The sequence below is a fragment of the Manis pentadactyla genome, chromosome 10 (assembly GCF_030020395.1).
Source record: "Manis pentadactyla isolate mManPen7 chromosome 10, mManPen7.hap1, whole genome shotgun sequence".
NCBI lineage: Eukaryota > Metazoa > Chordata > Mammalia > Pholidota > Manidae > Manis > Manis pentadactyla.
Window position 1 is genome coordinate 10,218,850 of NC_080028.1, and position 25,382 is coordinate 10,244,231.

General features: G+C 58.1%; 1 protein-coding gene across 2 annotated transcripts; it reads left to right on the forward strand.

Annotated features, from left to right (window-relative positions):
- The first annotated feature begins 464 nt into the window (after positions 1-464).
- Positions 465-25,335, forward strand: CARD10 (caspase recruitment domain family member 10). Of its 2 annotated transcripts, none has more exons than XM_036891108.2 (21): positions 465-669; positions 813-1,064; positions 1,944-2,081; positions 3,575-3,900; positions 7,326-7,517; positions 8,408-8,563; positions 9,170-9,295; positions 10,440-10,631; positions 11,963-12,097; positions 12,442-12,557; positions 13,435-13,463; positions 13,898-14,021; positions 19,155-19,314; positions 19,705-19,816; positions 20,267-20,510; positions 20,697-20,766; positions 21,740-21,842; positions 23,099-23,257; positions 23,357-23,472; positions 23,956-24,071; positions 24,300-25,335. In XM_036891108.2, the coding sequence occupies exons 1-21, from the start codon at positions 531-533 to the stop codon at positions 24,538-24,540; spliced, it is 3,246 nt and encodes a 1,081-aa protein (XP_036747003.2). In that variant the 5' UTR covers positions 465-530; the 3' UTR covers positions 24,541-25,335. The 2 variants fall into 2 exon arrangements, with proteins under 2 accessions (XP_036747003.2, XP_036747004.2); XM_036891109.2 differs by having other exon boundaries at positions 466-669; positions 23,959-24,071.
- Positions 25,336-25,382: the final 47 nt, after the last annotated feature.

A 25,382-nucleotide genomic window follows, 5' to 3' on the forward strand; every position in this document is an offset into this window, starting at 1 on the left:
AGCAGGGCTGTACAAGTGCTTTGGGCGCAGGGGCGTTCTGGGGGAGAGACGTGTGGGAGCTCTCTGAAGCACGGAGCCCTCGCCCCACACTTCTCGGTCATTTCCTGGGAAATAGAGCAGATAGGGCCGTGACCGGGTGTGTGACATATGCACTGGGTTGGCGTGCCGTGCAGGCTGTGTGGGACCCTTGTGCAGGGGGAGTTTTGTGTCGGGGCGCCGGGCGCCGGCGGGACACTGCTGGGGGGACGCGTGCGCCGGTGGCCACGGGCAGGCTGCGAGCCGGGCAGCCGACGCCGCGGGCCGGGAGGGTAGCGGCGGCGCCGTGCGGAGGGTGCGAGCGGGCAGGTCCCGCCTCGCCCCGCCCGGAGGCCGCGCAGGTGTGGGCGGGCCGCGGACCCCGCCGGCCGGGACCCGGAGCCGGCGGGAAACAGGAAGCGGGGGGAGGCGCGGCCGGGCGGCGGGACGCAGGGCGTGCGGGCGGGCGTGCGGGTGGCTGGCCGGCTGGACGCCTGGCCCCGGCCGGGGCGGCGATGTGGGGAGGCCCGGGTAGCCCCGGCGGCCGCGCGGACGGGGGCGGAGCCGGGGGCGCCGCGGACACCGCCCCCCTGCGCCGGCGGAGCCGCCGCCCCAGCGCTGACCCGGGAGCCCGAGGCGGCGGCGGCGTGAGGGGTGAGTCCCGGGGGCGCGGGGCCGGGCACCCGGCGGGCCGACGGAGCGGGGGCCAGTGGACTCCGGCGGCGCCCCGAGGGGGGACCGGCCGGCGCCTCCGCCCCGGGGCGCCCTTGCTGACCCGGCGCGCCTCCGGCCCGCAGACCCCGAGGACGCGGCCATGCCGGGCGGGGCCGAGGCCGGGGAAGCTGAGGAGGAGGCCGGGGCCGGCTCGGGGTCTGAGGCCGAGGAGGACGCGCTGTGGGAGCGGATCGAGGGCGTCCGGCACCGGCTGACGCGCGCCCTCAACCCGGCCAAGCTCACGCCGTATCTGCGCCAATGCCGGGTCATCGACGAGCAGGACGAGGAGGAGGTGCTGAGCACCTACCGCTTCCCGTGCCGCGTCAACCGCACCGGTGAGTCGAGGGGCGCGGGGTCGGGCCTGGGCGGGCGGTGCCCCAGCCTTCCCCGGGGCCCACCGCGTCCCCGGCTGCCACGCACAGAGCCCTGGAGCGCGAGGCCAAGGGCTCCGGTCCTCCGGGCCTCATCGGTGGAGTGGGGTGGTCAGTGTGCCCTCCATCCTGTCGCCTCCTGAGCCACCATTACGGCCCCGAGGGTCCGCGGCGCCCATACCGGCGTCCGGATTTTGTCTGTCTGGGGATTTCCTCCCACTTCCAGGGCCCACATGAGAGTAGGGGGTTGTATGTGGTTGCCAGGGCAGGCTGGAGGCGGGACCTCTGGGTCACAGCTGGTCGCTACTTGGTGTCTCTCCCCTGCCCTTTGATCTCTTTGGCTGCCTGTGCCCTCTCGCTCAGTGTGCCACAGGCTCCTTGGAGAGTCATTTTTTGAGTGCTCAAGACGCATCTCAGTTTTATGGGGGTGCCCTCTCCCACAGGGCATGGTTTTGAGCCAGAGCTGATGAGGGTCTAATTGTGGAATTTCAGGCACTGGTCAATGGGAGAAATATTTTACTTTGTGTTTGGGGACTGAGGGGGCTTCTCTGCCTTGAAAACGCAGGCTGCCTTTGCTGGCCTGCATCTGTGTGTGTGTGGTGGACAGGCAGGGGGCTGGGGAGCCGTGGAAGCACAGGTGCCGTGGGGGCATCCTGGCTTTGTTGGCTGTGGCAGACGGGCTCTCCCCACTGATGTGTTGGGACAGGCTCCTGTGTGTGTCACCGGCTCAAAAATCTGGGGAATGTGGGCCCTGGAGTATCAGGGGGAGAGGGAGGAAGCAGCTAGGCCCTGGGGGAAGCCCTCACCTTGACCCCTGGACTCCCACCCCCTGCCACAACCCAGGGCGCCTGATGGACATCCTACGCTGCCGTGGCAAGAGGGGCTATGAGGCCTTCCTGGAAGCCCTGGAGTTCTATTACCCCGAGCACTTCACGCTGCTCACAGGCCAAGAACCTGCCCAGCGCTGCTCCATGATCCTTGGTGAGTGGGTCCACAGTGGGTGTCAGTACCTCAGACACTGGTGCAGAGGTTCCTTACTCTGTCCCTGTTAGGGAGGCACTCCCATTATCCCTCTTGAGCAGACAGGGAAACTGAGGCACAGAGACACCTGAGATGATTTACCCAAGGCTTCACAGTAAGCTGAGTGTGGGGCTGGTATTCTAATCCCGTCAGTTCAAGTTCAGAGCCCACACACTTAGCCACAAACATGGCTCTTTCCTCTCAAATTGTTTCAGGCATGTATGTGTCAGGCATACATAGGTTTACAGTTTCCTATGTAAAATGTGCAAATACTCTAGGTGGCTTTAGAATAAAAAGGAAAGATCTTTACTTCTTCCTTCAGCTCTGCTCTGCTGCTAACAGTTTAGCTAGTCTTTTTCTTTGCATTTGTACACATGCACACACGTACACACACACATGTGGACTCATCCCACATAAGTTGCTCTGTATTTTGCTCTTTCTCAGAACAACAAATTTTAGTGATTCTTCCACATCTGTTATGCCTATTTTAAATGACTGTTTAGTGTTCATTAGTGTTCTTGTGCCATAAGTCATTTAACTGGTCCCCTATTGATGGACACATAAGTTGTTTCCAGTTTTGAAACATTATAAATCACATTGGGAACTTTCTATGTGCATCTCTGTTCAAATGTGTGTCTCAGGAGGAGAGGTTCTAAGAAGTAAAATTTCTTGAAGACTGTACTTTAAATGTTAAATCAGTGTTCATCCCACCAGTAGTGTATGAGTGCCCATTTTGTTATACCCTCATGAATACTGGGGATCATCTTAAAAACATTTTTGCCAGTCTGATTTTTCAAAAATAATGCTATTATTTTAAGTTTGTACTTCATTGAGAGATGTTGTTCACAGCTTACTAGTGAATATACCTTGAGCAAATGACTTTGCCCTATCTGTTCCTGAGATTTTTGTCTTTAAAATGGGTACAATAATAGTACCTACCATAGAGTGTTGTCATCTTAAACAATACATGTATCTAGCACAAAAAATGAAGTCAAATGTTAGTGGCTATTAACATCATTATTATTATTGCTGGTGAGTTGGAGCATGTTTTCCTTTGTTTATGAAACATTTTTATTTTAGGAGTTGCCTGTTGATAGTTTTTGCCTATATTTTTATTTGTTTGCCTTCTCTTATTGACTTGTAGGAACCCTTTGGCTCTGAATCCTTTGTTTTTATTTGCTATATTTTTCTCCCACTCTGTGGCTTGTCTTTTAACTTTGTTACATCCTTCATCATCCAAAAGTGTAAAAATTTTTTTATGGGTTTGTCCATCTTTTCTCTCATACCTCCCAGATTCTGTGTCTTGTTTAAGAAGACCTACCCTGCCCCCAAATTAAAAACCTATATTCCAGAATTTCCTTCTACTGTTTTTACGGCTTGGGTTTTTCTATGTAGTTTACTCTCCCCCTGGATTTTATTTGCCTGACCTGACTTTTCTCTCCTCTGCCCCATAGATGAAGAGGGGCCAGAGGGCCTAACCCAGTTCCTGATGACAGAGGTGCGGCGGCTGCGGGAGGCTCGCAAGAGCCAGCTCCAGCGGGAGCAGCAACTGCAGGCTCGGGGCCGGGTCCTGGAGGAGGAGCGGGCAGGCCTGGAGCAGCGCCTGCGAGAGCAGCAGCAGGCCCAGGAGCGCTGCCAGCGGCTGCGGGAGGACTGGGAGGCGGGCAGCCTGGAGCTGCTGCGGCTCAAGGATGAGAACTACATGATCGCCATGCGCCTGGCCCAGCTTAGCGAGGAGAAGAACTCGGCCGTGCTGCGCAGCCGGGACTTGCAGCTGGCGGTAGGCTCTGAGGAGATGGGTGCAGTGGCATAGGGAAGGGACAACCTTTGCAAAACATGACAGTGATATGGTGGTTAGCTTGTGTCCGAGAGCCACCATCTGCTGGCTGGGAACCATAGGCAAATCCCGTGCCTCAATTTTCTAATCTGTAATATGGGGATGTCGCTAGCACTTATTTCATGGAGTTATGATGGTGATTCTCAACCAGGGGGTGATTTTGCCCCAGGAAACATCTGGTCATGTCTGGAAACATTTTTGGCTGTCACAGCTAGGAGCATGCTATTGGCATCTCGTGGGTAGGGGCCAGGGGTGCTGCTAAGCTTCCTACAGGGCACAGGACAGCATCCTCAACAAAGAATGATCTGGCCTAAAATGTCATTAAATGCCAAGGTGTAGAAACCTTGGGTTATGAGGATTCGTTGAGCTTAAGATGCAGCGTTTAAGCCATGTTCAGAGCCTGGCACAGGGTTGTGGCTCAAAACCTATATCATTATTATTAAATGCTACTGTGCCATGCAGGTTACATGCATTATGTTATATAATGCCACTGAGGCACGTGCACCAGATTCTCTTTTAGACACTGAGGCTTAGGTTGTGAAGGGGCCTGCTCAAGGTCACAGAGCCAGGAAGCAGCACAGCGTGGATTTGAACCAGGGGTGCCTGCACCAGTGCTGGCCTCTGTCCTATGGTGCTGTTCTGCCTGCTCTCCAGGTGAATTCCCACCTAGTCCTCTCTGGCAGTGAGTGAGTGAGGCTGTGCCTCTTACAGGCGGAGAAACTGATCTTATGTCCTTGGTTTCTCACTGAGACTTAGTGTGGTGATAAAACTGGTATTCTGCTGCCCTGGAAGATGTCCCAGGGTTTTAATGAGCTAATGCTTGTCAAGGATTTAACAGTGCCAGCAGCACGCAGTAGGCTATCTCCTACAGTAGCTCCTGCAGTTCCACGGGGGGTTCTGGCCATGTGATTTAAAGGCCCCCGACCCTGTTAGCCTCCGCCCTAGCTGCGGCGTTGCAGGTCCCCGTGGATGATGGGGGGCATGTGAGAGGCTGTGGGTATGGGAGCATCTGTGTGCCTGATGCTGGTGTGCTGGTGGATTGATGTTTGGGGAAATGAGTCCTGATAGGGGCTTTGAGGCCACTGATGAAAGGGCCATCTGAGGCAAAGGGCAGCACGGGCAAAGATTCCCTCTCTGTGCCTCAGTTTCCCCCTCATTCCTGGAGCAGGAGGTCCTGGGTGAGGATGATGGGGCCATGGTGTAGCACCTTCTGTGTGTCAGGCTTATTCTCAGTGCTTGCCATGCACCAGTGTCTTTGATTTCCCAGCTACCCCATTGGGATGGGGTGGGGGTGGGGGGCACACTGTTAGCATCGCCATTTATGGACAAGGCAACTAAGGCACAGAGAAGTTGGTTAGAGCGCTTGCCCCAGGCCCTGAGATCGAAGACTTTCCGACTTTGCTCTTGGCACCGCTGGTTGGGGGGTGGCGGCAGGGAGAACTGGGGCCTCCTCTTCCCCCATGTCCTTTTCTCTGCAGTGGACACGGGACTTGCTGTGAGGTTTTCTTGGTTGAGAGGGTTCTGCTGCTCAGAGAGGGCAGCCTGATGGCCACCAGCCCAGGGCTGTTGGGAGGGGCTGTGACCTGCATGGCTTGTCTCACTTTGGGTTGGGTGTGACTGTGAGTTGGGTCCCCTGAAGTGTGGCAGATCTGTGCTTGTGACTGGAGGGACGTCCTGTGTGCATGCACGGCCATCGGGAGTCTCCTGGGTGGGGAAGTGGGATGAAAAAGAGGCATTGGAGGGGCCTCTGTGTGTCTGTATCTTGGCTGGGAGTAAGGTAATCTGCCTCCAGGCAGATAGTGACTGCTTTTTCCCAGTTTAGGGGGAAGAGGGTAAAGGGTGAAATTCAATTAACAGATAAGATTTTCTTTAAATATAGCTACCATAAATTTGTCTTAACTTTTTGGAGCTTTTCTACCACAAAATTAACAAAGGCGTTGCAGATAGAAATGAATAAACAGCTGGTGGTGCCTGTCTTGGCTGCTTGGGTCTCCTCCCCCCAGAAACAGGTGTGTGGTAGCTGTGATTTAATACTGTGTTTTATAAGGTGCAAATTTAATGAGCTGTTATTTCTAAGCAACATAAACTTAAGGAAGGAACACTGTAATTTTGTGCTAAGTGAGTTTGTGTGCCAGGGTGAAATGCGTCCATATTCCCTGGAGCTCAGTGGAGACTCCCAGGTGTCCTGTCCCCTGAGCTCATCGGGGGGGCCTGCTGGCCGCCAGTCAGGCTGGAGGCCATGGTGTGTGGCTGTGGTTTGCCAGAGAGGGTGTGACCGCGCTCGCCCTTGTAACTAGCTGTCTTTCTCTGGCGGTTCACAGAGCGTGTTTTGTGAGGGGAAAGGAATGTGAGTCATGAATTTCTTCCTGACTCCTTTGTGGAGGAGGAGTGGACTGTTAATTTGTGGAACTGCCTGCTGCGTGTGTGTGTGTGTGTGTGTGTGTGGTGGGGGCGGTGGTGCTTCCTAGGCTCTGAGGGGTGGGGGGCTGTAAGGGGAGGTGAGGGCACTCCTAGGGCACCAGACAGTGGCATGCCTGAGTACAGACCGAGGTCACTGTGCCCTTTCCCAACAATGATTCCATTCTGTGGTTTGCCACCTGCTGCTACCCTTGTCACCCACTGTCTAGCCACTTGAGACCCCACATTAGTTTGGAAAATAGTTCTGGCTGAGGGCACACATAGTCCAGCAAGCCGTTCATGAATCTCTGCACTCAGCCAGGAGCCCACCACACAGTCACCCACACACCGCCCTGGGCCAGCTACTGGCTGCACACACTGAAGTGGTGACAGGTCAGGTTCTGGGGCTTTATTTAAAGCTATGAATAAAGCCACTGTTGCACCCCTGGTAGCTCTGCAGCCAGCCTCTGACAATTTTAAAGCCTCTGCCCACCTGCTGTCTTGTTTGAGTCTTATAGCCACGAATTTGGGAGGCAGGGATGGAGCAAGGGTATTGAATGGGCTCATTTTACTGATGAAGACAGTGAGGCACAGAGAGGGGCCATGACTTGCCTAAGGCCACACTGAGTTTGAGGTGGAGCTGGGCCCGGGCCCTGGCTCCCCATCCTTGGTGTAGCCCTTCTTGTCCTCTGTCATGCTGGTACTGGCCTAGATTGCCTGTGCTCAGTGTTGGAATTGTGGGCAGACAAGAACGTCACCATGCACCATGTCTGCCCACAAGTCCTTGCAGCAGATTCTCCTGGGCGCGTGGCCTGGCCTCACTGGCCCCCTTCCTCCTCATATCTGCCCAGTTTGTCTCATCTTTGTAGCAAGTCCAGGGAGGACTCCTGCTCAGGAGTACAGGAGCAGGACCCCTCCACGTCGGCCTAGGTGGCGGTTCCGCCTGGGCTGACCCTTCTCTTGGGCCCTAGGTGGATCAGCTCAAGCTCAAGGTGAGCCGGCTGGAGGAGGAGTGCACGCTGCTGCGCAGGGCCAGGGGGCCCCTGCCCGGGGCTGAGGAGAAGGAGAAAGAGCCGGACAGTGCAGACCTCGTCTCCGAGCTGCGCGCCGAGAACCAGCGGCTGACGGCATCACTGCAGGAGCTGCAGGAAGGCCTGCAGCAGGTAGGAGGGGTGGCACTGCAGGCGTCAGACCCTCCTGCTACTCACTCATCCTCCTGAGGCCTGGAGAAGGAGGATTCTGGAACCGGCTCTCTAGGTCTGGCTGGAATCCTTGCTGGCCTCCTGTCTTAAGCTCTGAGCAGAGGAACCTTAGTGCTTGGCTCTCCCTGGGGCCTGTGGGCAGCCCGAGGAGGTGTCTGAACTCCCTGAAATGGTGCACCTGATTTTGTGTGTGAGCATTTTTCTGGGGAGAGAGCCCCAGCTTTCCTCAGATTTGTGGAGGAGCCTGTGACCCTGGAAAAGCTACCCTGAGGTCTGGGTAGCCTTGGGCTCGTTCCGTGTGCTGTGGTAGGTCAGTGGCAGTGTGGGCCTGCCACCTGGCCATTGCTCCTACAGGGAGTGGGGGACAGGAGCCAAGGCTCTGGTGTATTTTATAGGGTTGGGGGTGCCTGGCAGGGGTGTGGGGCCCAGGGCTGCATTTTGGGCCCAGATCTATGTGCCTGGGCCAGGCTCAGCCCCTGTGAAGACCCCTTGTCAGAGGGGCAGGCATGGGCCTTGGGAATAGCACCCGTCTGCTGCCCTGGGGGGTGGGGGGTGGGGGCCAGAGCAAGAAAGAACAGTGGGTCTGGTTCTTGTTTAGGAATCAGATCCTGGCCAAACGTGTCTGAATCTGCCCTCTTCCACTTACTTCATTTGCACCCCAGATGCTCCCTGGAGGGTGGGCCGGGCTGGTGGGGCCACGCCCACTCTACAAACTGAAACGGAGGTCCAGTCCAGAGAGGTCAAGGCCCTTGGTCAGAGCCAGTGGGGTGGGTCCCAGTGCTGAGGGCTATGACACACTCAAGGTGGGCCCTGGGCCAGAGGTTGAGGTAGCCTTGAACTCTGACCCCCAGGAGGCAAACCGGCTGGGGGCCCCAGGTTCGGAGCGCATCCTCCTGGACATCCTGGAGCATGACTGGCGGGAGGCACAGGACAGCAGGCAGGAGCTGTGCCAGAAGCTGCATGCTGTGCAGGGGGAGCTGCAGTGGGCCGAGGAGCTGCGAGACAAGGTAATGTCGGCCTGCGCCCTGTGCTCCCTGCCCTGCCCCCACCTTCCTTCTTGCTAACAGCCTGGCTCCCGGGGAGAGGAGGGTGGGCCTCACTAGTTCACTTTAGCTGACCTTCCCTGAGCATCTGCGCGGTGCCAGGCACTGTGCTAGGAACTGCAGTCATTTGTTCTCCAGTATTTATTGAGATTTATCAGTGAACAAAACATCCTCCTTCCTCCTGTGGAGAGTAAATTCTAGCAGGGGAGGCAAACAGGACACCATACATGTAATCCTAGGTCAATTACTGCAGGTAACAGAAGTGGTACGTGCTGTGGAAGAGGCAGAATGACGCAAGAGGACAGCTTGCAATTTAAACTGGGAGGCCAGGGTTGGCTGGGAAGGTGTCATTGTTATGGTTATCCCCATTTGACAGATTAGGCAGCTGAGGACAAGTGGGGTGAGGTCAGTCAGTGGCCCAGGCCATCCAGCTAGGGAGGTGGGTTCTTGTCACTGGGGCTCAGGCCTCTCTCTCTGGGCCTGCTGGGTACTTCTGGTTAGCTTCCCCTGGTCCCCAGGCCTGTGGCCTGCCCTGGGCACGGCCCACACTGCTCCACCCTGTCCCCACAGTACCTGCAGGAGATGGAGGACCTGCGGCTGAAGCACCGCACGCTACAGAAGGACTGCGACCTGTACAAGCACCGCATGGCTACCATCCTGACGCAGCTGGAAGAGATCGAGAAGGAGCGGGACCAGGTGAGCCTGGCCTGCTGTGTGTGCAGCCTTGGGCTGGCTGCTGGTCCTTGTGCTAGGGAAGGCAAGGAGGAGCAGATGGGACCATGCTTCTGGCGGAGACCACCAGTGCCCTGATGGGTTTGGAAGGCAGCAAGTAGTCCAGGAGGAGCACAGACATGGAGCCATGGGTGCTCCAGGCAGGCCAGCCTTGGCCCTGAACACACGTGCCCACGCTGAGCTCCTGGGACAGTTATGAAAGTTGGTCTTGGTATGCATCAGATCTGAATCCCTTGTTCCCTGCAAATCTCGGACAAGGCCTACATAGGGGCAGTGCTTGCAAATGTTTGCTGCTGATGAAATTCTCAAAAGTTCTGGCTCTTAGGCCCTGAGTACCACTGCTCTAATCTCCTGAGGCCATAGGGTGGGCTGAGGACTCTGGACCAATTTCTCCAGGTCCCCAGCCCTCCTTGTGTGAGGCTCCCCACGCAGAGGGGAAGGCAGGACATTTTGGCCTTGGACCAAGTTTGAATCCCACTGGAGGAGTTAAATCCCACACATATGAATGGGCCTCAGGATCCCCTGGTGGGCTTGGAGAAAGAGCAGATGGTCCAGGTGTCTGGGGTGGGCCCAGGAATCTGCACTTCACCTGGCTGCTCCCAGCCCTTGGGCCTTTGGCCCTGCTTTCTCTGAGGCATTGGGTAGCAGGGCCTGGCCACCATCACAGCCCTTGGGGCCCTGGTCTTCATTGTGGGGAAAAGCATTGTGGGTACAGCGGGCTAGGTTTGAATCCAGGCTCCTCTGCCAGCCTGGCTGCGGTAAATAGAGCCTGTGGCACACGGTAGGTCCCACAGAAGAGTTTTAAGTTGTTCTTGAGAAATGTTAAGAGCCTGGACTCTGCAACTGGACCGCCTGGGTTTCCATTCCAGCTCTATCCCTGCTGGCTTGGTTTTCCTATTTGTAAAGTAGGAATCATGAGAATCTCTAATTTGGAAAATTAGTGTAAAGATTAAATGAGCTGATATTTAGCCCAGGGCTTGGCACTCAGCACACAGGAAGTGCTTAGTAAATGTTAGCTGCTGTTCCTGTGGCCACCTGCATCCGAGAGGTTGGAGGCCAGGACAGCTGAGCCAGTGTGGCTCTTTCGCCCTCTGCCTGCTCTCCCCAGGCCATCCAGAGCCGCGACAGGATCCAGCTGCAGTACTCGCAGAGCCTCATTGAGAAGGACCAGTACCGCAAGCAGGTGCGGGGCCTGGAGGCCGAGCGGGATGAGCTGCTGACCACACTCACCAGCCTGGAGGGCTCCAAGGCCCTGCTGGAGGCGCAGCTGCAGCGGGTCCAGGGCGGCTCCTGTCTCAAGGTGAGCAGGGTCAAGAGTACCAGCGTCCTGGTGGGAATGCCAGGGTCCTGGGAAGAGCTCTGGACTGGGGTTGGGAACATGCAGGACCTGGTGGGACACCTGGCCTGGGGGTGGGAACGTGGGGGATCTGGCAGGAGCTCTCTGCTGGGAGAGGGAACACGCAGGACCGGATGGGAGCCTCTAGCTGGCGGTGGGATACGTGGACCCTTTGGGAACCCTTAGGTGGGCTTGGGAAGACGCAGGTCCTGGGAGGGAGTGTGTGGGCTGGAGCCCTCACTCTGGGTGGGGGATGTGCTGGTTTCTGAGGGAGCTCTTGGCCAGGATGGAGGATATGCAGGTCTGGTGGAAGCCTTCAGCTGGGGTCGGGGCCTGGGTTGTGCATCAGGGAACAGGCGGGAGCAAGTGGGGTTGCTCCTGGGGCACTAAGAAGAGCTTGAAGCCTGTCTTGGCATACACTTGGAGAAGCCTGGCTGCCCGAGGGCCTGCGAGCATCTTGGAATGCAAAACGTGGACCCTGAAAGCCCCTCAGAGCCCAGCTAGTCCAATGCCCCTATTGCACAGGTCCCAGAGAATGTCAGGGGCTTGCCCAGGTTACATGGCCAGCCAGCACTAGTGCTGGGCCCCCAGACTCCTTGTAAGCCAGGTACCAGGCCTTGGACCTCCACCAGGAGCTCCGCCTTTTCCTGTCTTGGGTTCGTTTGGAGATAACACCCAGTGAGTGTTTGCCAGGTGTTTGACGTGTTAGAGCCTGGAGGAATAGGACAAGGGAAGCATGAATCTGTGACTTCTCACTTTGAAGTCAGTGGTTTTTCTGCTTTTAGGTAAAGGCAAAGCTGGTAATCAGGCCCAAGAGGTTCTGAAGGGAGGGCCCCTTCCTCATTCTAGCTGGGTTTTCTGTGTCTCAGCCTTTTATTTCCTGGAATGTGTCATAGCTCTGACTCAGGGCCTTTGCACATACTATTCCATCTGCCTAGACCGTCCTCTCCAACCTTATGTGCTTGACGCCTACTTGTCCTTGAATTCTCAGTTCAAACCACACTTTCTCTGGAAAGCACTGTGATGCCCCCAGGGTGGGTGGGGCCCTCAAGGGCCTTCCCCGCCCGGGCACCTTCCTCCTCTGCTCTCCTGGCAGCTTGGGTTTATTTCCGTCATCTGCCTGCTTGTTTACAGTCTTTCCTCTCCTCTAGGCTGTGAGCTCCATGAGGGCAGGGGTCCAGCTGGCTCATCCTTGGCTGTGTTCCTGCTTCTGGCACATGCCTGGGATTCAGTAAATGGCTGTGTCTGGCCCTTGCTCAGCACCTCTGACCTCCTCCCTCCCTCTCCTCTCCCAGGCCTGTGCCTCCTCCCATTCCCTGTGCTCCAACCTCAGCAGCACCTGGAGCCTGAGCGAGGTCCCCCCCCCGCTGGGAGGCCCGGAGGCAGCTGGGGATGTGGCTGCCTTGGGGGGATCTGAGCCCCACACTTCGGTAAGATACCTGCCCTACCCTGACCACGGCGGGGCAGCTGATAGTGATTGTTGTTGTGTAATTACTAACATGGAGAGTGCTGTCCAGTTTGCTGACAGCTCTATTTCACATGTGAGGAAACTGAGCTCCCAGAGCCTGAGTGCCTTGGTTAAGCTCATCCCGAGCCAGCTCGGTGTTGGGCCCAGGCCAGGCCACCTGGGGAGCCACTCACACGCTGTAACCTTGCAGAGCACATTCCTCTGCCCTGGGCCCTGGTTCTCCTCTGTGGAATGGGTACAAACAGGGTGTCCTGAAGTGTGGGAGGGTGCAGTAGAGGTGACCCGGACCCTGTTGTGGCACTGTAGGAGGAGGCCACAGACAGTGAGAAGGAGATCAACCGGCTCTCCATCCTGCCCTTCCCCCCCAGCGCGGGCTCCATCCTCCGCCGGCAGCGCGAGGAGGACCCTGCGCCCCCTAAGAGGTAAACAGCTGGGGAGCGGGCGTGGAGGCCCGGCGGGTGGTGCTACTATTTCCTGAAACAGCCATCTACCAGAATCCCTGATGCCAGAGTCGGGGCTGGGTTGGCACCTCCCTTACTGCCCTTAAATGACTGGAGCTCTGGGAACCCAGGTCCCAGGAGTCATAGACATGACTGAGGTCAAGGGTTAAGATAAAGACAGAGGGCAGAGTGGGCTCAGTCCCTGCCAGGCATCCTCATAGGAGAGTCCCTAGAGGTTGAGCCTTAAAGATCCTGTTGCTGGGGGAAGCCTGGAGCTGCAGTACTAGGGAACACGGAGAATGTCTCAAGGGGTCAGAGGCCTCAGGCAAGAAGCCGGGCCCCAGGCTCGGACATCAGCCACACACGGAGTCTAGAAAAGCCAAGCATATCTGTTGGTGGCAAGGCCAAGGGCAGGGGATGTCCTGCTCCCTGGTGTGTCCCCTTCATGGCTTTCCCTGTAAACTGCCCTTGATTTGCTCCCTCGCAAGATGCTGGGCATGGGGAGGCTGTGATAAGTGTGGGCTTGTTCCGGTGTGTGCAGAGGAGGTCATGGTCGAGTGTGGGAGGCAGAGCCAGAAGCCACGAGTGACAAAGGTAGAGAGTGGCAGTGAGAGGTTCCCAGGAGCCCATGGCATTCAAGAAGAGTCCAGGGCATTCTAGGTGGAAGGACGTGGGCAGAGATCAGGATGTTAGCCTCTTGCCCTGCAAGTTTGGAGCGCTGGGTGGCCCAGGTGCCCCGGGTCAAGCCTGCACATGCTTGGCGCTACAGGACCTTTTGGTGGCCTGGGGGCTGGAGGGGAGAGTGGGTGGGGGATGCCTGTGCCCCTCAGCTCGTGCGCCTTTCACTCTCTCTGCCCAGGTCCTTCAGCAGCATGTCGGACATCACAGGTAACGGCCCTTGGGGACTCCTGGGGAGGGCTCGTCTCCGGGGTGGCTGTTCAGCCCACTCAAGACTTGTGCTCTGCTCTGCCCTTGGCCTGCATCCCTGTCCTGAGGCCCCACTATGCCCTGGCCAGGCAGGGAGGCTGGGGGGACTTGGGACCCCGAGTCCAGACCTGGTCCCCTCTCCCATTCCTGGCTGGGCTGTACCCTCAGTTCCAGCCTGCCCTCCACCTTCTTCTAGGAGACTGAAGGTCACCCTGGCCAGCCCTGGCCCAGCTCTGAGCCTAGTTGGGTCCCTTGTGTTCCTGCGGCCTCAGACCTCTGGGCCCTGGGCCATCCCTTTGCTTGAGGGGCTCAACCCTTTTTCATGGACCCCTGGCTCCCCTTCTTTGCCCCTGTTTCTCAGTCTGGCACCCCTAAACCTCCCTCTTCCTCTCCAGGGAGTGTGACGCTCAAGCCCTGGTCCCCTGGCCTCTCCTCATCCTCGTCCTCTGACAGCGTGTGGCCTTTGGGAAAGCCGGAGGGCTTCCTGGCCCGAGGCTGTGGCCTGGATCTCCTCAGCAGGTACCCAGCTGCCCGGGACTGGGTGGGGCAGGGCGGCTGCGTTCAGCTGCCTGGAGAAGGGTGAGCAGGGCTGAGGCGGTGGGGGTAGCAGTTGAGCCTTTGCTTTGTGCAACAGTCAGAATGTTAAGGTTTTTAGACAGAGGCTGACCTTGGCTTCAAAACCTGTCACCACTGCTTATTGCCTAGGTGGCTTGGCTGGTATTTCACGTCTCTGGGCCTCAGTTTCCTCATTGGCTAAAGAGGACGGTGATCTGTTCTGCATGCCAATGTGGAGGTTCAGGACTAGGGCCAGGAGAGCACCCGCCCTGCCAGGGGCTCAGTAAATCATAGCTGTTACTTGTACTGACACCCTGCCTGCCCGACCTGGCTCTGAGCGCACGGCAGAACTGAGTGCCCAGCAAAGCTTCGTGCTGTGGGTGGGGTAAGAGCATCACGGGGGCCCCTGCAGCTGGGCCGGCCACAGGCTCATGACAGGAGTCAGGAAGCATACTGGCTCAGCGTGCACAGAGGGCGATGTGCCCTGTCGGTGGTGGCCTGCAAGTGGCCTCCTTGGTGGAGCTGGCCGTGGATCTCAGGAGGGTGGGTGAGAGAGGAGGCCGTGCTGCACATGTGGCCTTTGAACTCAGCCATGGAGAGAGAGCAGGTCGGAGGAGCTGGGACTGGGAAGAGGAGAGCAGAGGCTGTCCAGGAAGGGCCAGGAGTTTGGTGAAACTGGAGCACGAGGTGGGGCGGGGAAGGGTGAAAGCCGAGGGCCGAGCTGAGCCACCCGTGGGCTCTGAGTTGGCGGGGAAGTGTGGACTTGGGCTTGTGCACCCTGGGAGGGTTCAGGTGTTACTAAATTCAAGGCCAGCTGACGGCTGCCTTGAGACATTTAATTTTCTTTGTCCTGGGAGGCAGCCGTATTGTGCTTATTGCTATTTAATAGAGGAGGAAACTGAGGCTCAGGGAGGTTCTGTGACTTGCCCGAGGTCACACATATGGGAGGTGCCAAGACCAAGGTCCACAGTGGCCTGATCATATGTGGGTTTTGGGAAGAGCATAGGAAACACTGAATGTCAGAGCTGGAATGTGGGAACGCTGCATCCAGGGCACAGATCACACAAGCAGGCAGGGCAGGGGCCTCCTGGAGGCTGCTTGGCCAGGCCCAGGTCTGGCCCCTGCCCCCACTCTCACCCTCCGGCAGCAGGCCCAGTGTGACATTGTTTCTCTCTGTCCAGGACGTGTTCTGGGGGAAGGGGTGGAGGCTCCTCCCTTCCTGCCTGCCTGGCCCTTCCTCCCTCCAGCTCTGGCCTGCAGCAGGGGTCCTGGCCGCTGTCCAGGGGGCACTGGGATGTGGCAGAGGGAGTAGGAGGGCCTGACCCAGCCCCTGCCGGGGCCGCGCGATTACGGGGGCCACCTCTGCTGCCCACTGTTTCTGGGGAGGGGAGAGATGGGGAAGAACACAGATTTGAGTGGGGGAGGGGTGGTGAACTAAAAGGAAAAAGAGGTGGGCAGTGCGGTGGAGAGGGAGGTGAGGTTGGCAAGAGCCTGACAGTGCTGGGCTGGGGGCGTGGTCTGCACGACTCCTGGGGCAGTGTTACAGCTCGGAGCACAGCGGGGAGAGCAGACCTTGGAACCAGCTGAAATCTCTGCTCTGGCACTTCCTTCTTTGGGGCCTTGGGCAAGACAGTTTCTCCTGCCTCAGTTTCCTGCTCTGTAAAATGAGGTGACGGTAGTGCCAGTCCCCTAGGGTTGTTGTGGCGGCTCCTGGGTTCCTGTTAGAGCGCTTAGAACAGTGCCTGGCACACAGTGAGTGGTCGTGCGTAGCCGTCATGGCTTCAGTCTCAGACTGGCCCTGCAAGGCTGCCGCTTTTAGCCCCTTACACAGCTGAGGAAAAAGGCCCGTCGAGAGTCAGGAATTTGTCATGAGGCGACTTTGTGGTGGGGCTGGGAATTTGTTGTACCTTCATCCTAAGTGACTTAAACTCACTCTGCTCACTCTGCTGGGCCTTTCCAGCCCTTTGGACTCCCCTGCCTTTCTCGGCTCCTAGGGCTGTAGGGCAGGGCAGAGGATGAGGGTCTGTGGGCAAGCTGGGGCCAGCCAAGGGATGGATGGACAGATGGATGGGTGGGGAGACAGGGAGGAAGAGGCAAAGAGTAAATTTGGAAGTGTGGTGCTGAGTGGGGAAGGGCAGGTGGGGAGAGCACCGGGAGAGGGTTGGGGTGCTGTGTCCCTGGTCGGGCCCCTGCCCGTACTTGTCATGTAGACACAGAATCTCTGGCACTGCCCCTCCTCTCACAGAGAGGGCTTTATTAGGTCATTGCCTGACTCCACCACCTACCAGCTGTGTACCCCGTGTCAAGTTATGATTTCCCTCAGTTTAACCTTTTCTCTAACAAAGGGGGAATGACAGATGGCTTCCATAGTGTTGTCAGGAGCATTAAATGAGGTAATCGGTGTGACAGGCTTCCTCGGCCCAACTTCCTTGGTCCCTGACCTGGGACACAGCAGCCACGTACACTGCGTTACCATCTTCCCATAGTGCCCTGGGGTGGGAAGCACTCATCCCGGCCAGCTGGCCCAAGAGTGCTCAGAGCTGGCAGAGTGAAGGACTGGCCCTCTTCCCCTCCGTCCCCCTGCCACCTGACTTCCGACCTGACACTGGGGGAGGGGGCTGGGAGCCTCAGGCAGGGTTGGGGTCGATCAGATTGTGTTGCTGGAAACGCAGGAGTCCTGGAAGGTCGGAGCAGGCAGCCTGGTCCACCCACCATGTTCCTTTGTCTTCCCCCTCCCACTTCTCCTCCAAGGCCTGGGGTGGAGAGGGGCTGGAGCCGGACCCTGCTCCTAGTGAGCTCCCAGGGGGACTCTGGGGAGTATTGAGAGCTGGTAGCCCAGGGCCATGGAGGTTCAGAGAAGTCACTTGGTCCTTTGAGAAGGCAGGCAAAGGGCATCCTGAAGGAGGGGAGGCCTGGGCTGAGTTTCAGGGAGCAGCAGGAGTTGGCAGGAAGAGCCTATAAACCTGGGTTGGCCCGAGGAATTTCAGGGAGGGGCATGCTGAGGCCAGGGTTGGGGGTGAGCAGGTGTGGAGGGCCTGGGTGCTTGCTGGGTCCTTGACTACGGAAGCCATGATGATCACTAGTCTGTGGGTTTGAAAGGTGAGGAATCTGGGCCACAGAAAGGTGACTTGTTCTGAATCACACCTGATAACAGTGAATACCTAATTTTTATCGAGCACTTAGGTTTACCTGGCACTGTTCTAAGCTAGCCCCATGTTTTAACCCACTGAGGTGCCCAAGGTGAAGGGCTGCCGGGGATGGCAGCTAAGCAGCCAGGCCGCGTCCCCTGAGTTCCTGCTGGCGCCCTCCACTGCCGCTTTCCTCAGACTCCTCTCACCACCACCCACAGTGAGAGAAGTCCAGTACACATGCCTGAAACAAAAGGATCACAAGACGATAGTTGCATTTACTTGCAGGGAGGCACATATTTTCTATTCCATTCCACTAAAAAACAGTGCTGGTTGTGATCCAGTGAATTTCACAGCGAACTTGGGACTGGCCTGCAGTTGGAAGGCCCCTGGAAGTCTCTCATTTCCACCTCTACCTGTATTAGCTTTCCGTTTTTCTGACCCTCACGGTGGGAGGTGGGTGCCATTATTGTCCTGGCTTTATGAGTGTGGTGAGAGAATAAGGCAGCCAGCTCACTCGCCCGGGTCTGGGGCCCAGCTGATACTGGGGTTCAGAGCTGGACTGTGTTGCCCTGGCCACATGGCCATTGGGCAGCATGGCCAGGCCTGGGCTCAGGCCTCGCATCTCTGTCCAGGCCTTTCTGTGCCACACTGGTGCAGCCAGGACAGGCCCGGTGCCAAAGGAGCCTGTGAAGGTGGTGCCGATGCCTCCTGCACGCATGTCCAGCCACAGCCTCTCGTGCCCAGCTCTGTTTTGACTGAGGGGACAGGAGCTGAGACAAGCTCCCTGGGGCCATCCCCCCTCCGTGTGGGGTGCTAATTGGGTTCAGGTCCTTGCAGCCTCGTCCACTGCAGGCTGGCAGCAGCGGGCAGCGTGGCTGTGAGGGCTGCAGCTGCCTGGGTGGTTGGGGAGGGGAGTGGAGCCCCAGGCTCCGCCTGAGCTCCCTCTCCAGCCGGGACACACCTGCTGAGTCTGGCCTGCTTCCTTCCCTAATTCCATGACCATGGGGCATGGAAGACAGTTTGGCTGTCTCAGCCTGGCCACAGCCCCATCAGTGCTCACGCAGCGGCAGGCAGAGCCCTGCCGTGATGGCATCTTGGTGACTCTGTCTAATGATGCCATCTTGGTGACACTGCCCAGATGCCTTCATTCTGTGCCCTCCACAGGCTGGCTCCAGCTTGCCTTTTCTGGGAGCTGCTTCCCAGGATGTCAGCTTAGTTAATGAGCGCAAGGAGCTTGGCATGGTGTCTGGTGCGTGGGCAGTACCCAGTAAGTGCAGCTACTAGTAATATCGTTGTTATTAAACTCTTCCACACATCCTGCCTTCTGCCCTCCACCCCTCACACCCGCCAGCCCAGAACACCGTCTCCTCTCTTCTGTTTCCGAAGTGCTCCTCTTCCTCACCTCAGTGTGGCCCAGCTGTTTCCTCCCCTGGGAAGCCGCTCCTGTTTGTGCTCCCACTACTGGCGGTAACCATCTCTGTGTTGTGCTCTGATGATGACCTCCCTTCTTGACTGAGCATAACAAGCTTTTATTAGTCATCTGCTATGTGCCAGCTGCTGTGTTTGGTGCACGGGGTCCAGAGCTGAACTTGATAGCAGGCTGTTCCTGAGGATTTCCTTTCTGATGGAGGGAAAGAGAGGGAAAATGCAAAACCAGAAGGGAAACCTGGAAGGGAAAAGATGGCAAGGTGTAGGTGGTGCGCTGCTGCCTGCATGGAGCTCTGCCTCATCGTGTGCAGGGGCCTGGGGGTGAGAGGCTACTTTTGACCCAAGCTTTGAAAGGTGAGCAGAATTTGCCAAGCAGAGAAGAGTGCAGAAGGGCATTCCAGGCAGCAGACACAGCAGGTGCAATGGCCTGGAGGTGGGGGTCATGGCATACTTGGGGAATCGCAGTGGTTCTCCAAGAATGTTGATCTGAATCAAATGCCGACTAATTCTAATTTCCATCTCCCTTCTATCTTCTCAGGTCTCTGGCCATCCGAGTGTCTGGCCGCAGCCCCCCGGGGGGGCCCGAGCCTCAGGACAAGGGCCCAGATGGCCTGTCATTCCTTGGGGACAGCTGGTCTGGGGCCATGGTGCGGAGGGTGCTCTCCGGGCCCGGGTCTGCCAGGGCAGAACCAAGGGAGGTGAGGCCCCGCCCCTTGAGCTGGGGGCCGGGCCAGTGCTTCAGCTGGGGCTGGACACCCTCTGATTGGTGGATCTAGGTCACTGGGTGGAGTTTCTGGGGATGGGCCAAAGCAGAGGCAGCTTCAGTGATTCGTCTCTAATTGCCCCCACCAGTGGGGGCCCACTGACAACACCTGGACAGATCCCTGCCCTAAACCTGGGAAAGACCTGGGTGAGCCAAGCTGGGTGGGGAGCCCTGCTGATGGGAGCAGAGCCCGACTGCTCGTGCACCCTCTGAGGTGGGGGCATCTGAATTACGAGACGTGGTCTCCCACCCCGGTCTTCCTCCGGCCCCAGGGCTGCCCTGCCTTCCCAAGCTTACTTCCTCTCCCTGCCTGGGTTTTCTCCAGTCAACGGTGGAGGCTGCTGGCTTGGATGGGGCAGGCCTGGAAAGCGAGGCCCAGCAGAGAAACTTGCTCTTGAACCACATGTCCACCCTCCACTTCCTGATGGACTTCAAGGGTAAGTCTAGCCTGGGGGAGGGCCTGGGAACTGCATGAGTCCTAGAAGGTCAGAGCTGAGAGCACAAGAGAAGGCTCGTCCAGCCCGTGGTGCAGGTGGACCAGCCGAGGCCAAGAGGGAGATGCTTGGCTGCCTCCCGTTGAGAGTGCTTTTCCCCGGGGCGGCTGCCTCCTTGCGGTTGTCTGTTCTGGTGTCCGTCCTCTGGCTTCTCTTCAATAAGCAGCTTACAGTGAAAGGAGCACTGGACAGGAGTTCAAAGACCTGGGTTAGAGTCTTGGTTTTGTCCCTGGTGGGCTTGGTGGCTTTGGGCAAGTTGTCCCCTCTCTGGACCTCAGATTCCCACTTTAAGAAGGCGAAAGTATTGTCCTGGCAGCTCAGGCCTCGAGAGGGCCCTGTCTGACTTACTCCTCCTCTGTCCTGCCTGCTGTGCCCTGCCCTGTCCATGCCCAGCCTGTCAGTCCTTCCATGAGGCCCTGGACTCCTGGACAAAGGGGCTGAGCTCTGAGCCCTTCTACATTCGAGCCAACTTCACCCTGCCTGAGCGGGCAGACCCCCATGCCCTGTGCGTGAAGGCCCAAGAGATCCTACGGCTGGTGGACCCGGCGTACAAGAGGCGGCAGGAGTGGTTCTGCACACGGGTCGATCCCCTCACCCTGCGGGACCTGGACCGGGGCACTGTGCCTAATTATCAGAGGTGACACAGAGCCAGGAGCCTGGGCACAGGGTCCCACTGGGAGCTGAGACAGGGTTGGGGGTCTCTTTTTCTCTCCTCCTATAATCCCTCACCATCTTCTGGGGCAGGGTGGGGTCTGGAGGAGAGGGGTGAGGGGCTGTCCTTTTCCCTACAAATGTATGACAACCCCTCCCCACCCCCGCACAGAGCCCAGCAGCTCTTGGAAGTTCAGGAGAAATGCCTGCCCTCCAGCCGGCACCGAGGGCCCCGCAGTAATGTAAGCAGAGCTGGGTGAGAGGCCTGCAAGGGTGGGGTTCCAAAGGGGGAGGCCAGGCTCCATTCTCTGGCAGCCCTGGGGGAGGAGGGGAGGGGGTTGCCCACTGTACTCCTTCACTGGGACTTGGCTGAAGAACCACAGGGCTCACTATCCCAGGTAGTTGAGAGGATTAAGTGAGATAAGAGTGCCCTGTGCTCAGGAGGAGGCCTGGCACAGGGGAAGTACTTGACAAGCAGCAGTCACGTGCCCTTTTCCACTCCCCGGACACGGACCTGGTGATGCTCCTCACAGTACACGTGGGCAAAGTAAGGTTCAGAGAAGTGAAATGACTCAAGAGGCCGTGGTGCTAGAGGGGGCTTGGGAGCATGGGCTCTGGGGCCAGACTGCCTGCATTTGAACCCCAGCCCTGCCGCCTACCAGCTGCAATCACTGGGCCCTCCCTTGAGGCTGTTTCTTCATCTGTAAGCTGGGGGAATTGCTCTGCCTGCCTTGTGGGCCTAGAGGCTTCAGTGAGCTCATGACATCCGGAGCCTAGTGGACGTCTGTCACATGGAGGCGTTTGATTCCTGGTGCTGTCTTTACTGGTTTTATTGATCTTCCTACCCAAGGACCCGTGCTAGGACACTGGAAGAAATCCCAAAGTTTGTCTCTTATAAGACAGTAGGTTCCTCTGGCCTCTGGGCCTCAGTTTCCCCATCTGTAAAGTGGGGGATAGGCTTCTCTAGCTCTGACTGGTCTTGACAGGCTTGCTTCCTTGAGCCTGTAGTGATGGCTGCCCTCACCTGCCTGGGGGGCTGTGCTGGGCCAGGTGGGGGCAGGAGAAGGCCCGGTAGGTCGGGGCTGTCTGTGATGCAAGCTTTTCCGTGGAGCCTGGCAGCAGAGCCCCTGTGCCTGGGGTCCGTTTATTCTCTCTCCCTGAGCGTGGGATGGAGCTGGACTTTCAGGTGCCCCTCTTCCCCTACCCCCACCCCAGCTGAAGAAGCGAGCCCTGGACCAACTTCGGCTGGTGAAGCCCAAGCATGTGGGGAGCCCTGCAGGGGACTCCCTGGAGCAGCTACTGCTAGAGCCCTGCTCAGGTGAGTGCACAGGGTGAAGGTGCATCTGAGCTGCTTCTGGTGCCCAGGAATGTCCACATCTGGGTGTCTTTTGGCCTTGGTGGTCTCCCTGGTGGGAGATCAGCAGCCAGGGTGAGGGAACTGGTTGCAGGAGGCAGATGTGTACAGGGTGATTGTGGGTCCGTTTGAGTTTGGGGCACACACAGCTGGGTCTGTTCTTGATAGGTGTGGTGGCAGGTGCTGTGAGGACCCCAGAAAGGGGACCTGTAGGGTGCAGTAGAGTGAGGCCTTGGGCAAGGTCAGGGAGAAGGGGTTGAGAAATCCTGATGAGGGAGAAGCAATTCTGAGGGGCAAGGTGGAGAGGGTGGTTAGCAAAGACTTCTTGAGGGGCGATTGAACTGGGGCCCTCAGGGATGAAGAGGAGTTTGCTGCAAGACAGAAGGCATAGCTTGTGCAGATGGGCAGAGGTGTGGCTGTGTGTGATATTTTGGAGGACATAGAGTACAGCAAGTGGCTATCAAGTGCCAGCTCTGTCATTCATTGCTCTTGGTCCAGGGGACACAGTAGTTGCCACCTTGGAATTTACTACCTAACTGGGGGGTTGAGGGAGGCAGATGCCTGCCAGGCAGGTAATCACACTCATGCACATAATTACAGTGTGACACGAGGTGGAGGAGAACTGGGTGCTGCGGAGCACGCTGGAGGCCCACTTGTCTGGGGACCAGAGAAGGTGTGGCCTGGGCTCTAGAGGAATAGTGAGGGTTAACTGGGCCAAGAGGTGCTGGGGTGGGGCAGCAGCTCCCCAGGGCATGAGAAGGACCTGGGATTGGAGGCAGCTGACGGGAGGCCTGTGAGACAGAGTAGAGTCTGTGGTAGGACACAAGGCTCGCTGCCTCCCCAGGCTGTGACAGGGCTGGGTCACCCGTGTGGAGCATGTGGCTTCTTTCCTGAGAGTCGTGGGAAGTCACTGGCATGTTGAAAGCAGGGTAGTTGCAGGATCTGACTTTGGTTTTAAAGCCTCTTTCTGAGTAGAGAATGGCCTGTAGGGGGCAGGGGTTTGGAGTCTACTGCTGCCGTCCCAGCGAGGTGTGGGCAGGTCTGCTGTTGTGTGTTGGGTGGGTGAATGGGGTGGGGTGAGCAGCAGGACTTCAGAAGGGAAATGATGGGCTTAAGAGGACATGATGGGTTTTGAGTATTGAGGGGACTGGCTGCCCTAGGAAGGAGGAGCTGGGGCCCTGCTCGCACCCCCATCTCTTCTGCACCCCTCCTTGCCACAGAGCCAGAGCAGAGCCTCAAACCCTACAGCCTCGTGCGGCCATTGCTGGTGTCTGCCCTGCGGCCCGTGGTGCTCTTGCCTGAGTGCCTGGCACCCCGGCTCATCCGCAACCTGCTAGACCTGCCCAGCTCCCGGCTGGACTTCCAAGTTTGCCCAGCAGGTGAGCCCGTGTACCCAGGGAGGGGTGGGCTGGGTGGCACCCTGGGCAGCCAGGCCCACTGGCCCTTCGATCCTGTTCCTGCCTCTCCCTGCTCTGAAGAAAGCCTCTCTGGGGAGGAACAGTGCACATCCTCAGCACCTGGAGCCCCCAAGGCCCGGCCTGCCACCCTTGGGCTGGGCAGCAGGATCCGAGCCATCCAGGAGTCTGTTGGGAAGGTGGGTACGGGGGTGGGGCTGCCGTTCCGGGTCTGAGAGCTGGGGTCTGGGTGCAGGCCTGTGCTGCTCCTTTGCAGAGTGACTCTGAGCAAGTCCCCTGCTTTTGGGCCTGTTTCCTCACCTGTGAACTGGGGGGTGGCTGAGGGGTGGCCCACATGAGGTATTTGGCTGATACATCTCACCGATTTGCCCTTGTCCTCAAACTCGCCACGACCTTGGGAACTGGCAGTGGGGGGTGGGGGTGGGGGCTGACGTTGGCTCCATCCTACAGATGGGGAGGGTGAGGCCCAGAGTGGGAAAGTGACTTATTTCCCCAGAGGCCCCATCTTCCCTTCTGGCTCTTTCCTCACTCCCGAGGACCTTCCAGATCGGGAAGCAGGGCGCTGTAGGGGCTGTGCTATGGGGCCAGTCGGGGTGGGGGCTGTGGGAACAGGGAGGTCAGTGTCTCTGGGCCAGGAGTAAAATGTAGCCTTAATTCTTGAGAAGAAACACTGTCTGCTGGAGCTGGGTGCCCGGGGTGTGCGGGCGCTGGTCCAGAACGAGATCTACCCCATCGTCATCCACGTGGAAGTGACTGAGAAGAATGTCCGCGAGGTCAGGTGAGGCGGGTGGGGGGATGGACAGGACCCCAGTGTTCCCTTCTCTCTGTGGATGTCTTTGTCTTTCTCTGTCAGTGTCTCTCTGTCTCTGTCTGTCTGTCTCTCTTCTCCAGCCCTTTGTTTGCTGTCTGTCTCTGTCTCTCTCCATCTGTCAGTCCTCTCCTCTGCCTCCGTATCTGTGTGTGTCTTGTCCCCACCGTGACCGCCGTCCCTCCCCTCTCTCGGCAGGGGTCTGCTGGGCCGGCCGGGCTGGCGGGACTCGGAGCTGCTGCGGCAGTGCCGCAGCTCCGAGCAGGTGCTCTGGGGGCTGCCCTGCTCCTGGGTGCAGGTGCCCGCCCACGTGTGGGGCCACTCGGAGGAGCTGGCCAAGGTGGTGCGCAGCCGCATCCTGCAGGAGCAGGCCCGCCTCGTGTGGGTGGAGCGTGGCAGTGTCCGGGGCGGTGGTGCCAGCGGCAGCAGCGAGGCCTGAGGGGCCCGTCCGATGCCCAGGACTTCCTCATGCACTTCAGAAGCTGCCAGCGGGACCCTGGTGTCTGTGGAGCTGGGTCCTGCCCAGCCTGAGCCTTCCTGGACCCCTGGCCTCTGGGACATGGGGCCTCGGCTCTGGGCCCTGTCCCGGAGGGAGCCTGTGGGAGCCCTTGGCGCGGAGCTTCCACTTGCCCCGTCCATGCTGCTCTGGGCCTTCCGTGTGCCCATGTCTCTGTGTTCCCACCCTGGGTCTCATGCACATGTCTGTCTTCTCTGTCATTGCTCACCCCGAGCATCTGAGTTCTCATTCCTTTGCACAGGTTTACATGCCCAAGTTCTCACATAGCAGGCCCACGTTCTGTTCCTCCCCTGGGCATGTGGGGTCTCCCGGGTCCTCAGCCTGATCTGCCACTGGAGCCCCAAGCCTGTCCTGCGTGACTCCTACTGGTCCAGTTCACATTTTCGTGTAAACAGCCGCATGTGGGGATCGTGGCTTCCCCAGTCCATTGTCATTTGTGTTTGTGTCTTCAGCCCCATGTGTCTGTGGTTCTGTCCTATGTACACGTCATGCCCCACCTCCGTGACACTTGGGCACTAACACTTGTGTGTTCCTGACGAGCACACTCAGGACCATGTTCTCACAGCGCCTGCTCCCTGCTGTCACTCACCTCTCAGAGGGATGGGTGCGGATGGGGCCTGCTGCTCCGGGACCAGAATGTATAGCTCGTGGATTTCTAACGGGCCTTTTTCACTTAGAAACTGCACATTATGGAACATTAAACACTTTGTCATAGAAGTTGGTGGCCTTTGCTTGCATCCCTGGCCTGGGGCCCCTTCTGCTCC

Coding starts and splice junctions, on each gene's coding strand:
- CARD10 (XM_036891108.2), top strand. CDS start 531: ATGTGGGGAGGCCCGGGTAGCCCCGGCGGCCGCGCGGACGGGGGCGGA. Junction 23,473..23,955: donor TCCAGGAGTCTGTTGGGAAG/GTGGGTACGGGG, acceptor TTAATTCTTGAG/AAGAAACACTGTCTGCTGGA. Junction 24,072..24,299: donor AAGAATGTCCGCGAGGTCAG/GTGAGGCGGGTG, acceptor CTCTCTCGGCAG/GGGTCTGCTGGGCCGGCCGG.